Source organism: Plasmodium knowlesi, assembly GCF_000006355.2.
Source record: "Plasmodium knowlesi strain H genome assembly, chromosome: 11".
Lineage (NCBI taxonomy): Eukaryota > Apicomplexa > Aconoidasida > Haemosporida > Plasmodiidae > Plasmodium > Plasmodium knowlesi.
Genome location: NC_011912.2, coordinates 1,029,502 through 1,044,988, shown reverse-complemented (window position 1 = coordinate 1,044,988; position 15,487 = coordinate 1,029,502). Strand labels below are relative to the sequence as shown.

The 15,487-nt window shown below is 34.3% G+C and overlaps 1 protein-coding gene across 1 annotated transcript; it reads left to right on the top strand.

The window, feature by feature from the left end:
- Positions 1 to 6,765: 6,765 nt before the first annotated feature.
- PKNH_1121600 (eukaryotic translation initiation factor 2-alpha kinase, putative) lies at positions 6,766 to 14,406 on the top strand (the record flags this gene model as incomplete). The annotated part of the gene is made up of 1 exon (XM_002261357.1): positions 6,766 to 14,406. One exon carries the CDS (start codon positions 6,766 to 6,768, stop codon positions 14,404 to 14,406), a length of 7,641 nt encoding a protein of 2,546 aa, XP_002261393.1.
- Between the last annotated feature and the right edge of the window lie 1,081 nt (positions 14,407 to 15,487).

The window sequence follows — 15,487 nt, the reverse complement described above, 5'->3', positions numbered from 1 at the left end:
AAAAAAAAAAAAAAAAAAACAGGGGCGACGCATTATATGCAAATGTGTCACATGGGTATATACAAACGAGCACGTGTAAACATATTTGAGATTAATATACATACACGTCTGTCCATAAGACGCATGTACGTATGCATATAAATGAGGAGAACATATTAAACACTGCGCGCAACCATCTGCGAAAGAACAAACAACATAAACCCAAATTACAAATATTCAGCAAAATTTGTGTAACACGAGGGCCATTAAAACACAGCGCAGATATGTTTTCATTTTTTTTTTTTTTTTTTTCTTTGGCATTTCTATTTTTTAGTGTGCAACATATGTAAACATGTGCCGTTAAATATGCTCATATAACTACGTACGCACATATGTTTCTGAGTCTTCATGTCTGCAAGATGTATATTACACGAATATGTGTATATACGCGTATACAAACATACACGTACAAAATATATACATATTTTTGTGATAAAAATTGTGCAACAGAAAGGAAAACAATATCGTTTCATACAATTTTGATCTGGTGTAATATACAACGTTCTGTCCGTTCAGCATTTAAGAAACATATCATGCGTGTTAAAGAAATATTTTTACTCATCCATGATTTATTAAAAATTTAAAATTTCTGTGTGTACGATTAACAATATCATGTGTGCGTACAAGTGTGCAACATGTTAATTCAGTGCACCCATAAGAACAATAAATATTTATTATTCTATCATATACATACGCTTTTCGCGTAATTCTTGGAAAATATTAAAAAACCTGCAGGACAAAATTAAGATAAATAAAAGCAAAACTTGAAGCACTCCATAATGATATTATTTAAAAACACAATTCAAAAGTGGAAGGAGCAATTTATATCCTATAAAATGCAGTCGTCAAAAATGATGAACATATTTTTTTAGACATTTTCTGCGCAGCAAAATCTGGGAAGACGAAAAAAAAAAAAAAAAAAAAAAAAAAAATAGAATTGAACTGAACTGCTGCTTTTTTTTTTTTTTTTTTATTCAAAAAAGTATGAACAGCCAATAATTGGTATATATATTTTGGCTGTTCATAAATCTTTTTAATGTCAATTTTGTGACAAATGCAAACTTTTAACGTTTAAAGGCAAAAATCAAGATGATGTAAAAATGGAAAACAACCAATATAGGCATTTAAAAAAAAAAAAAAATACACATGCATATAAAAATTATGTCATACAAATACATTCATTGGTATGATAAAATTTTGTAGAAATATTGTAAAATTTTTAAAAGTCAACACTTTGCTTATATTATTTTTGACAAGTTGCGTGATTAAGATTTTTTTTTTTTTCACGAACCATTAATAATATTGCACATGACCAAGGAATTTTTTTTTTTTTTTTTTTAATGGACAATTTAATCTGTATGTGATGCATGACCTGATGGAAGAAAGAAAAATACACATGGATATTTTTTCATATGATATGACAAGTTTGCCACATAAAAGAGAATAACAATGATGGGTGTTATATATGTCTACCTTTCAGAAAAACGCTTTTGTTCTGTGAAGCACCTTTCTTGAAACTTTACGACAGTGAATATTGTTTGCTTTGAAATTCTGCAATTGTAAAACGTACAAGTTTTAATTTCTTTTTTTTAACGAGCTACTAAGCGTGGAAAAAATAGCTGCAATAGATGGAGTGGAAATTATATACTGGAAGCTTCAACCGTTTTTTTTTTTTTTTTTTTTTTCCCATTTAAATATTGTTAATACGAATTAAGGAAACCTTTTTAAGGGTAAAAAGAAGAAAAAAAAAAAAACCCAAACGGTTGAAGCTTAACAAAGGAGCTACAAGAAATGAACAAGATGGAACAAAGAAAAAATGCAGAAAAATACCTATTTAGCATTTTTTTTATTGCAATATGTGCAAGTACGCTTGCCATATTAGACCATTTCAAATTGTTGTCCGAAGAAATAACCGCATGATAAGGGGCACTTGACTATCTACTTTATATATACATGGTTTAATGAAAATTTCTTGCTACCTAAAATTACATGTACATCTTGGAGTGAATGCTTTTATAATTTTTTTTAATTTTTAACGGCATCCCAATTTTTCCACTATTTGGAAAGCGCATTCTACAAAAACGCGTAGACGTTTTAAAGGAAAAAAAAAAAAAGGAATATATAACACCAGTGCTGATACCTTCCCCATGGAAGCGGTACAATGCTCGGATATTTTCTTGAAACGTATTCATATATGTTTTTTTCTTTTACACAGCAATGGACTATTTTTCCAAGCCTCCGTAGGTTGTTGTGTGTGAAATTGTTATACATTACTTTGTGGTGCGAACGAATGGGACAAGGGACACTGCACAGAATGGTGTTTTGCCCTGAACGATTTATTTTTAAAAGGAAGCATTTCCATCGAACGTGTGCTCTTTCTGTGCTTACAAAAAAGGCACAAAATTTTTAACATGCAACAGAATTACGAAACACCACTTTGCGTCTTTCTCATCGCAATAGTGTTAAAAAAAATGATTAAGATATTTCGTGAGTTATTCTGCATTCTTATCTTTTGAGAGATGAAGCACGTAGAAAGTGTTGAATAATGCATGTGAATGGATTATCGACATTTAAGAAAGAAAATATTTGTTGAAAACCGCGCGTCACAGTTCTCAATTAAACTCATATGTTATGGAATTCCTTAAAATTTTCTAATTCTGTAAACCATTTTTTTTGGTATTAACATCCTGCAGAAAGGTAACCTTATTTAGGCACCATTCTTTTTTCCATGTAAAAAACTAACAAATAGTAAAATATGGGGCGAATTAAAGAGATGAAAATCGTTTGTGTTTTTTGCAAAATGTGCAAATAGTCCCTGCATATAAAGGAACCGATGAGCGCAGATTGTTCGAAAGGGAGATATGTTAAGAAAAAATGTGTCTCACTTTTACGTTCCGCACAGTTTAATTAAAGAGCATATTTTAAGTTGTAAGCACATGGCGCTTTGTAAAACTACGAAATGACGATGCCCTTGTTGTAAAAATAAATCTGCTTTGCCAACTTAAAAGAGGCGCAGAAATGCCGATGTAATGGCACTAATGAACCAATGCTTAGAGCGTAAAGGATTCTTCGCTGTCATAGACAGACGCTGTCCTCGTCTACTTGGATGTATATGTTCTGTGCAAAAAGTGGCACACGTGCAAATATTACTACATGCGTATAAAACCAATTGTAAAATCCGAATTGATATTTTCCCTTTCTGGGTGCAGGAATATTTAAGTCATTCAGTAGATTAAATGATTGTTACCAACCAATCGTTGATGGATGTAAGTAGTAACAAAAGAACTTGAACATTACGAAAAGGTGAGATGTTATGTTATATGGTGATATGTTGTCAAAACGCGATTTTATGTTTTGTATATGCAATTTTTTTCCATTTATTCGGGGAAAAATTAGAACAAACTGCCAAGCATTCTGCTTAACTACAGTTTTAACGTTTTTAAAAATTCCTTTTCACCTCATCCAATGGAGGACAGATGAGAAATACCTTACGGACATAAGAACAGTTCATTAAAGAGGTTGTAGTGGTGATTAAAACATTTGAGAAGAGCTCGACATGTATACTTTTTTTTATAAAATTAAAAAAAAGAAAAATTAAACAAAATTTCTTCATGATGCACGCGGGAAAAATATACAAAAAAAAAAAAAAAATGTTTTTTCCTTAAACATATGACTCGAAGTGGTAAAAAATTTATGTGGTTCTTTTAAAAAGACATGGAGCACATCGGAAATACGCTGCAACTTTTTTCCTTCTGTTCAATTTAGTGAGTGGTCATTAAATGCAAGTTTAGCAAAATTTATGCGTTTTTTAAATGGTCTTAAAAGTTGTTGCCGGGGGTAAAGAACGCTCATGTGGAGCATGTATTTCTTTTATATTTGTCCCTACTTTTTGCAGCTTTATAGTAAATGCGAATGCCACATAGCACAGGGTCTACACCAGAATGTAAACAGGACCATTAAATAATTATATAAACTGTAAAAAAAAAAAAAAAAAAGTGTACATATGCGCCCTTTAAAGAAAATTATTTTAAAGTCGCCATACACTTTGCAAAAAAAGAAAAAGAAGGGATGTATCTTTATAGAAATTTTCAATTGCGTTACGTGGAAGCATATTTGTATCAGCGATGATAGCGCCTGTTAACGAAAATTCCTCAAGCCTTTCAACGCAACATAATATACTTGTAAACTTTTCCTTATTTCCCCTTTTTTGTCGTTTTTATTTGTTCCATGTACGTCGCCTTTATTTCCATGTGTCACAAATCCAACAAGAAAAAAGTGATACACGTAAATCTTATGCAGGTGCCTGTACATAAGCGTTGTAAAAGTAAATAATTATACACTGTTTTCTTTTGAAGTGTCATGTTATTCTGCATGGATATATAAGGGCAAAGGAAATATATATATTTTTTTTTTACTGCGTTATTTCACTTAGCATACATTTTAAATTATTTCCATTTTATCCATTTTGCACTGTGATGTTTTTCTTCTTAGCCTTTAAATTTTTACGCGCACGATATTTGCTAGAAATGAACGAAAGCAATATACGCACCCTGTGCTTATATAACTTATACGTGCTATGTATTATATATATGCAGCATATTTGCATATATATGGAAATCGTTTCCTTTTACTTTCCGCTACTTTTTTGTCTCAGTAGTAAGAAGCATAATTAGTGCACAGGAGCTTAATGAGAAAAAATTATTTTTGGTAAAATTTTCTTGTAAAAGGGAATTGAACAAATTCCGCAAGTAGCAAGAATATATGGGCTGTTGCACAAAATATGAAAAAAATAAAATTGGAAAAGGCTGGCGCGAATGAGTTTGCAGATTGAGTGAATGATTGATTGTACAAAATTAAATGCAAAGAGTAAAGGCCAAGGTAAGCATTAATTTTTTTTGGCAATTATATTTTAAAAATGGATCATTTAATTATAACAGGATGAAACATTATTTCTTCATTTTTTGCTCACATTTTGGAAATGTATATTAAACATAAAAGAAAAAAAAACACATTCACCTTTTTGATAAGCAGCCACTGAGCAGTATTTTTTTTTTTTTTTATTTTCCCTTGCCCATTAATACAGCCGAGTTATATATATATATACCTCCGCTTAATCCATATACGTATTTTTTCCTTTAAAAGAACTCTCATACTTTTACATAAAATATTTAAAGGAACGTAAAAAAATCAATGTAGAGTATACATTAAATAGAAGGACTAATTAGAATTTTCCCCTCCCCCCCCCAAAAAAAAAAAAAAAGTTCTTTTATTTTATGTTGATTTCCTTTCCACCCTAAAATCCACTGTGTAAAGGAAGAAATGTATATAGAATGTTTCTTAGCAAATTTTAACACATGTATGATGATGTATTAACAAGGGAAAACTACATTATCCCATCGGAAGTGTTATTTCAGTATAATAACCATAGCAAAACAAAAATTGTACATAGATTACCATACACAGTTATTACATTATTGCATAATTGGAGAAAGATAGCACCAGAAACATTTGTCAGGAAAAAAAAAAAAAAAAAAAAGGAGCCATTCATACCTTGGTAGGATTCCATCAGCGAAAGCTCTTTTTGAGTACTATCAACCCATTTCTTCTTTATTCATAAAGAAATTAATTATTGTAAGAGAAAAAAGAGCAACGTAGTAGCACACAAGAGAAAGGAGAGATGTGTTCGTATTAAAAAAACAATTACCCATTTGTATACGCAGATAATTGGCGAAAGACAGAAGGAGGAAGCGAATTTTTCATTCTAAGAAACGTCGAAAAGGTCTTATGGAAAGATGTTATGAAGCGGTTATCATAATGTACACTATGCTGTAAAATAAATAACCGAGTTATTATGGGCCATAGCGTTTTAGCCATTCTTTCTGCTCTCCATAAAGACGCATAAAAGAAAAAACACTTTCTCAATCCATATGACACGTATGTTTTTCATTTCTGTATTGTCCTAAGGAATAAATTGTTCATAAAGAAGAAAATTTTCCAACAGATCGAAATTTTTTTTTTTCTTCTGTATGAGGAATAACATAGACGTGCAAAGAAGTAGCTGAACGGAGAAAAAGGCTACGTTTGCGATATTTGTATGCATTTTAAGGAATAAAATGTTCATGTAAGGCGTAATAAAACATTCTCACAAAGAACTGACTTTGGGATCATCACACGAATGTGTGTAATATATATATAGGGGAAAAAAAAAAGGCATCAATATTTTCGCAGAAATAAATTCATACCCATATATGCAATTTAGCAGACAAACTGAGAAATTCTTAGAAGTACTACGAGTCGTACATGTCCTGTGGAATGAGAATATATTCATCTCTCAAGCAGTGTGTTAAACATAGCAAACATAAAGGGGTTCCCCTTTTGAATGCGTAAAAATTATAAAAAGAAGGGAAGAACACAAGGAAGATACACTAAGAAAAGTCCAGTCAATTTCTTTTTTTTTTTTTTTTTTTTCTAATTACCTTGTATAAATTGAGTAAATTTTGATTTAAATTTGCACAAAAATTGTACAAATTTTGAATGTGTTGGAATTTCTTTTCCCCTCCCCAAAAAATATATTCGCACAATTGTCCATAAGTGAAGAATGTCACAATAAGGAACAGAAATTGTCCCATTGTTGTTAATATCTCACTAAGGGATTATATACATAGATAAGATAAAAATATTTAAGCATATACGCATGATGAGAAATATGACACTATATGCATCAGAATGAGTTATTATAATTATTTGAAAACAAAAAGTCAACTTAATGATGATAATGATGAGAGATATGACCATGTCGAAATGATACCAAGAGACAGTTACAATAATGAAAATGAGGACCTTCGGAATAGTGTATATTATCCGCATGGTCTGCATGGCCCGCATACCCGTTTTCATGTCAATATGAAGAAGGTAAGGAAAGATCGATGTGCACCCTCTGAATCAAGGAGCAACCAATTTAGCAAAGAAAATGCCGAAAATTATATACTTAAAAAGAAAATAAATGATACGATTTTAAGCAACATAAAAAATATTTTCGAGAAAATGGTTAGCATAGAACGGTTGACAAACATGGACAATTATAAATGTATGAAAAATAAAATTCAACCGTATGACCATATGCATCAGAAGGGAAGAGCGAATGGGACCATGCGTCTACATAGCAGGAGTTCTTCTCCCAGGGTGGATGAGTTATTATGCACTTCTACCACTCCCAATGGAAGGACTACCACTTTGTATGACGATCATGAGAATAACGATTTGTTCAAATCTGTTTGCGATTCATCTGCAGACAGCTACCGCAGTTGTATTAACAGCTGCGAATATTCCCACAATGGGAACACATATGAGAGTAGTAACTCATATGATCCCAATTTATATGAAGACGAAGGTTACCCTTATCCCGTCAATAACATTCGCGTCCGTCAGATACGCTTGAAAAGAGATAACCGCAAGATACACAAACGGCGTGATAAAATGAGTAACTCCGATGAATTCAAAAGTGAATATGCAGATGCCTTGCTTTGTCGACCCCCTGTGTATGGTATTTCTCCCTCAGGTAGAAGAAGAACTATTTTGAAAAGGATGTTGGAGGAAGAAGTTAACGGTGAGTCATTTAAAGGGGAAATACTCAATAGAAAAATGGGGAGCACATACCAAAACATAAGTGTAAGTAAAAAGGGTCATGTGGACTCCCCCGGCAATCATCCCACTAAGCCTGGACCATACCATTTCGATACATCTGAAGCGAAGCAGCCATCTGCGGGAGGAAAGGAGAAGTCCAACTTGATTATGTGTAAAAAGGAAGAAGACGCGAACGCCCTGTTTAGCAATAAAGAAAATCAAGAACCCACTAGCCCTGAAACCGTGCAGAAGGAAAATGATATAATTATTGTAAAAGATGAGCAGTTAAACAAACGTATGAATGCCTTCCCAGGAAGTAACAATTTGGAGAATAAAAATATCCTATTCCCTTATGAAGAGGAGGGACGCATACATAGGAATCAAAGTAATCTAACAAAATATGAAAGAGATAAATATTTTTATGGGCAGTATAAATATGATGAGACGATATTTATATATGACTTGATAGTTCTGGATACTTCTGGGTTTTTATACAAAGTTTCAACTGATGGGACATACTACTGGAAACATAAAGTAGTGAAAAATATCCAGGACCACATAAACATTGATCAGAACAAAAAGGGAAGAACCTCACACAAGTCGATTAGGAATGAAGCGGGGTATGATCTCCCATTTAAAGATGTCGTAGCAAAAAATAAACACAATATAAATGATGATTTAAAACGGAGAGCAATGAAGAAACTACATTACAATAATTTTTTCGATATGAGAAAATTAAGTGTATCCCAAAATGACAAATTTAAAGGGGAAGAGAGAGTTATGCAAAATGGAACCAAAAACAGGGAGAAGAAAAAAACTCCCCATGAGGAAAATTTGAAGAGAAATAAAAATATAACAAAAAGATTGCTTTCAAATTATAGTGGAGATTTATTTTATATAAATGAAAATAATGAAGCCATGCCACTAAATATTAACATCAAGGATGTCGTCAATAATTCGCCCTTCAAATCGCCACTTTTTCCTAATATCGTTTTTATGGGTTCCAGACATTCCAGCATCGTTAATTTGGATTATGACACAGGGGAGGTCATAAAAAAATACGATGAAAATCTGGAAAATCTGCTCATAAAAAAGGAGAAAAAAACACTACCCAACAGGAACAGGGAATTTGTAAAGAGTAACCCCACTGAAAGGCAAGAAGAATTACTGCAGAATGAGTATACCGTGGAGTTGGATGATCTGAACGGACACACCAATGAGGGAGGCGAACCTGAACGTGCACACGCGGATGATGAGCATGGTGATGATGATGAGTTTGATGATGAGTTTGATGATTACCCTGGTTACGAAGAACGCAGTGCAAACGATGAGGAACTCTCCCCAGGTGAATACCAAAATGACGCCATAAAGGACGAAGTAGTAGGAGGAGCGGGCATTCATAACAAGAGCATCATGAACGTTAGCCATGGGGTCAAGACCAATGAGCCATTTTTTGGTCATGAGGAAGATAGCACCCTGCTGAAATCGACCGATGCACTGAATAAATACTTAGAGGGAAACGATTTTTACGGATACACATCAAAAAGTAAGTATAGTATTGTTAACAAGTATAATGAGGAAGGAATGGGCGAAAAGGGGAAATACCCCTTAAAGGCTGTGCGAAACAATCTACGGGAAAGGAAAAAGGTTCTAATCAAAAAGCTCCTCATGAGTTTGAACAGAAGCAGTTCACTAAGTAGATATCCGCATAATAACAATAACCTCCTGGACATTACAATAATGAAAAATAAAAGAGAAAAAAAAAGAAAAAAAAAAAAGAGAAGAAGAAAAACGAAGAAGAGACAACTGCAAATAAGCATAGTTAAGTGGATTATAAAAGCTGTGGATGAAAAATCACTGAAACAGAAATGGATAACAACTTGGGTCGATGTTGGATCGATTTTCATAACGGATAGTCATAAACAAGATTCGACATTCATCAATTCCCTTATCGAAATTGTGGGAAATAAGCTAATACTCAGGCCCCAGGAAATGGACAAAATGATAAAGGCGTATGGCATTCGGAAGAATGTACATAGTGAGCCAGAGGAGGGCGTGGATTACCTGGAGAGGAATGGTGAACACAGGGTGGAGAGTGCCGTGCCTGTGGATGACCTGGTTGATGAGGTTGCCCATGGCAGGCCCGATGAACCGGTGGATCGACGAAGCGGAGTTAGGAAACGAATGAACCAAGAGGGATCAAATGTAAAATCTAAAATTTTTATTTTCTCGGAGGCGGTGTCCTCCGTTTTTGCGCTCAGATATAAACGTGCATCAAACATTTTCACCCTAGACGTGATAATGAAGCAGAATAGCAAAATGTACCCGGGTTATAATAATATAAAGGGATTCAGTTACAATGCCTTAAATTTTAAGAAGGAAAACACTCTCCTTCTCCCCTTTTCGTCTAGCCATTTTGCAAAGAACTATGATGAGAAAACCTTTTGTAATTTTGATGAAAATATAAATTATGGGAAGAAATTATTGCACAGATTGAATAACATATCGGTAAGCATAACTTCCATCGAGAAGGATATACGGTACCTTCTATCCAACATAATTTTTATATATGATAGGAATAAGAAGGTACCTATAAATTATATATACAAGATGAAGGGGCTGATACGGGAGTATCACAAGACGAAGGAAGAGTTTCTGTTTTATTTGCCCGGTGTGGATAGTAGCAAGCACCTGAGTTACTCGCGTTACCACGACGCTGGTACGGGAAATTACATGGGTGACCATATGGGTGGTTATAGGGGCGATTATGGTAGCATTTTTAGTGACACTTTTAGTCGCGGTTTTAGTGGTAGTCTCGGTGGAAGCCATGGGTTTGGTCATCCAGCGGCGGGACGACCCATCCACATTTGTGAATACGTAAATAAATTTATCGACATGTATTTCGAAGAAAACGAAATATGCTTCGACTACTGTTCCATGCTGAACATATGGGACAAGATATTTAACAATTACGTCAGTCAGGATGACTGTTTGTTATTGTCCAATTTATATCGAGTCATACAAAATGCATTCGCATATAACCACCGAGATTTTAACCTCCCAAATGATGATGTGGACCACATGATAGCTGATAATGCAAATTTTTTGGTAAAGAGGAGAAAGAAGAACTTTGGTTATTCACGAAACCAAGAACTTAAAGAAGTGTCAACGTTGAAATACAGGAAGGGGTGGTACTGGAACATGTTCTATGCAATTATGCTGATATTCGTAGTCCCCTTTGTGTTCATCTATAGAATATTTAGGAAAAAAAAAAACAATAACACTAGCAGCAGTAAGGTAATTATGAAAAAGAAAAAGTTGAAAGATTATGATGACTATGCGCGGGATAAGGATCTGCTAAAGTTAAGATACCGTCTGTTACACGATGAGCGTATGAGGCTGAAAAATTCCTTAGGGGAAAACAATTACGACGATTTAGCACAAATCGAATTAAACATTAATATGAAAAGGGAGATAGCCAGTAAGTTGAAAGAACTAGAGCAGGAACCTACCCTAATTGACATTCTAGCGAAACATGCTAGAGACTCCGATAGTGATAGCAAATTTTATGATATAAATGAAGGGATGTATAACATACATTCACAGAGCTACTGGGGTGGCTCTTCAAAATATAGCTTGCCCAATATGTCCACCAAGTATCCTGGAAGAAGCAAATCGAAGGAAACCATAAAATCAGATATCACTGGGAAAAATATGTTCTATACGTATAGAAGAAGGGCTGCATCTCAAGATGTTTCTGATAAGCAATCCTTCGTTGTAAAAAAAAGGGTTAGAAGTAGCTATAAATTAGGAAACAAATATCACAAAAAAAACTATACAGATAATGAGAAGGATAAGAAGCATAACCGCATGAAGGAAAAACACATAAACGAAAAAGATTTCGATAAGGGCGATTTTATAAATTTCCTTACCAACTTTAATAAGAAATTTATGAAAAAGAACTCCCTAGTAGATCACCTTCTCAAAATAAACAAAACGGAAGTAGTTAACCCGAAAACAGAAGGCCATACCTACAGTAAGAGCAGTAACGAATACCACACACATTCGGACCATTCGAAGAAGGATGAAGATAGCCACACTGAACATATGAACAATTCAGGGAAAAAAACACTGACGAAGAAACATCTAAATGAAGAGAATAAAACAACTGAGGAAAAAAAAAACAAGAACAAATACGGAAAGCATGCCGATAGTGGAAATGGCTATACTATTAACACGCATAAGCAGAGCACCCCGATGAAGAGCAAATTAGAGAACCTTGCAAATAATAATGAAATAATAAATAATAAAAGTTCCAGTGCACGAAATTTATCCATAATACAAAGATCCCACATTCCGTATGATGCTCCACTGGCTGATTTTTTAGAAAATGGAAGATTTATGAGAACGTTCGAAAATATTTCTCTTATTGGTCAGGGTGGATTTGGGTCGGTGTATAAAGTGTCACATCGTCTGGAACCAGGGTCCCCAACATATGCTGTAAAATTTATTTACTTAAAAGTGAGTTCCTTGGATAATGTGAGTTCCAGAAGATACTTTCGCGAAATTGCAGCCAATAGAGATATTTACAGTAAGCATGTTGTCCGGTACTACACTTGGTGGTGTGAAGAGCCGCAGTTTCTTCCCATGCATGTTATGCCCAAGGAAATACAAAACTTAGTTAAAAAGAACAAAGATTCATTTAAAAAAATGTACAGTAAAAATAAAAAAAGCGATAGCCTTCTTAGCTATGAAAAGTTATCATCTTGGGAAAGGAAAAAAAGCGATTTGAAAAATTTTAAAAAAGTTATTAAGAAGAAGAATGAAAGGAGCTTAACGTTTTACAGTGATAATGATGGACTGAATTCGAAGAGAAATGAAAAAGGGGGTAGAAAAAGATTTCTTAGCGACAAAAACTTTTCTGATAATATTTACACCAATGCTAATGCTAAAAATAAGAAGAAGAAAAAAAAAAAGAAGAAAAAAATTATATACAGGGAAAAACAAAATGAACATCGGAAGGGAAGAAATGACAGGCATTCCACTGCGCAAGATAAATTCAATCCTGTTTCGTTCAACTCAAGTTTTCAAGAGTACGATCCCTTTGGTTGTGGCTATTTAAGTGAGGAAGATAGAGACTTGGTAGTTTTCGCAGACAATGATGAACCGAGCGTACATATTGAGGAAGTAGACTCGGATGGAAAAATCTCTCATCCTAGCAGTCGCACCGATGACGAGATGAACCAAAAGGATGCACCATCTGGCAAGCTTCAAGTGGGTGTAACGCCAACCGCTCAGGGCGACGACGAAGAGAAAGGAAAATATGAGCAGCCAGAATCACCGCAAAGCGGGGTGAACAACCATCAAAGCAGCGATCGTTACGACGATACGGATAATGATTCAAAGACAGGAGGAGAAGAAATACATCGAATCAGAAATCCCGCAATGGACAACCTTTTGATAACAAGCACGAAGGAAAAATATACTGAAGAGGAAAACGGTATGAAGAAAAGGAAAAAATGCAAGGAAGAGGAGCCCCTTGCTAGGAGCAAACCATTCCAGCATAATCAGAAAAAAGAAAATATTAATAATAAAAATAAGGAAAAAATAAAAAATGAGGAGAATGAAAAAAATGAAGATGAATTAGCTAATAAGGAAAACGCCGACAGAGTAAAAAGTTATAAGAAAAAAATTGTGGCACCAGAATTTTCCATTGTACTGCTACTACAAATGGAGCTCTGCAAGGGCTACACACTACGTAAGTGGTTAGATAGATCAACAAGAAGTGATAAGCCTCTGCATTTTACCTACCGAGATAAAAATATGAACCACCCGCTAGAGTTTGATTTGTTTAAGCAGCTCATTAAAGGCTTGAAGGATATCCATTCCACGTGCTTTATTCACAGAGACTTAAAACCAGAAAATATTTTTGTGGATCCAGATACGTACACGTTAAAAATTGGGGATCTTGGATTAGTGAGATTTATTGAAGAGAAAAAAAGGGAAAAGGATTTAAGTAATATAGACACATTTAAGGATAATATTTACACGGATATTAATCATAATACCATAACTAGCCAAATTTCATTGAAAGGACAAATTATAGGTACTCCAGGATATACCGCCCCAGAGGGAGGTGCCCTATGTGATGAAAAGGCAGACATATACAGCGCTGCGCTAATATTACTAGAGTTGCTTTGTCCAAGATTTAATACAATAATGGAAAGATACAAACGGCTAAATGACTTTAGGAATTATTATGCCGTTCCCGATTATGTGAAAATTCATTTAAATCCATGGTACATTTTGATGCTACAAATGTCCAAGCCAAACCCAGCCGACAGACCTTCGGCTGCAGATTTGTATAGTAAAATTAAGGTTCTCTTGGATCCCCATTTAACCGACTTTGCCTTCAGTTTCAATGATATTAACAATGACGATTTGGGTTATGTCCCTTCGGGGGTGGGGTCCAAGTATCGCACCGACGATGGGGATGAGAACAATGGCAAGGAGGACAAGAATGGAAAGGAGGACAAGGATAAGAGGTACGAAAAGGAAGATAATGGAATATATTTAAAAAGTTACAAAAACAATACCAACGGTGCCAGCAGCACTAAAACAGATAAAGTATTCTTAAATAACAACGTAGACGATAAAAATGGTTTTAACAAGAATAGCGACAATCTTAACGGTACAACTATTGAGAACAAGGGAGTTTCGTTCAATGGAACAACCCCAGAATGACCCATTTAAACTTGCTACTACATGCCCTTTTTTTTTTTTTACACCATTTTGAACTGTCTTGTGTATTTTGCCTCCACATATTATTATTGTTTTATTATTATTTTTTATAATTGTTTTCTTTTTTTTTTTTTTTTTTTTTTTCGAGTAATCCTTTTTAATTAAATGACAAATTATAAAACGGTGACACATTTTCATTTACTCTGCATAAATGCACGCTCGTCTGCACGCGCGTAAAGTTACATCTAATGGTGTGACGCTGCAAGCATCATTAAGTACATGTTTTTTTATCATTTGAATTTCCACTTCCTTGAGAAAATACTTCCTCCCCCCCCCTCTCTCAAGAGAATCTACCCACGTTTGTCTTTCATTTCCTCCTATTTTGTTTTTCCCTTTCAATAATATTTCAGTGAATTTATAGCACTGTGTATATTTTCCATTGTTATAGCACAATGTGACTCTTCCGTGAGCAGATCCTATGTGTTGCGTATCGCATATTGTGTGTTCTATGCCATGTGCCATACGTTACATATATATATTTTTTTCTTTTTCTTTTCATCTTGCTTAAAATTTAGACCATAAGAATAAAAAATAAAGCAAACCGAACCAAACGAATATTTCTATTCATGTGCATAATGAATTAACACGCACCTGTAGAAGAAAGGTGATTAGAAATTGTTCGGAAAAAGGGGCCGCTCATTTGTTCAACCTGTTTATGGTACAAGTGCTACTCATACGTCACACTCCACTGTGGCGAAAATGAGGAGCTGGAAAATGCGTTGTTCATAGGGACAGTGGTGCTCCCGCTTCGCCCTGTTGAGCTAAGAATGTGCGAAGAATTATCATTACCATAATAAGCGCACAATGTAACACGTCATTTCGGAACGGTTGATAAAATTTGAGAATTACTGATTCACGACATGATTTTCTTATTTCAAGGGTGAGTTAATGGTGATGTAAAATTTGGATAAATACATATATATATGCATACGTTTGTGCGCATACACATACATACACACATGACATGGTTTGGACAGCACAACGTACATATATATAATAATAATAACTACTCATGCGGCAACAA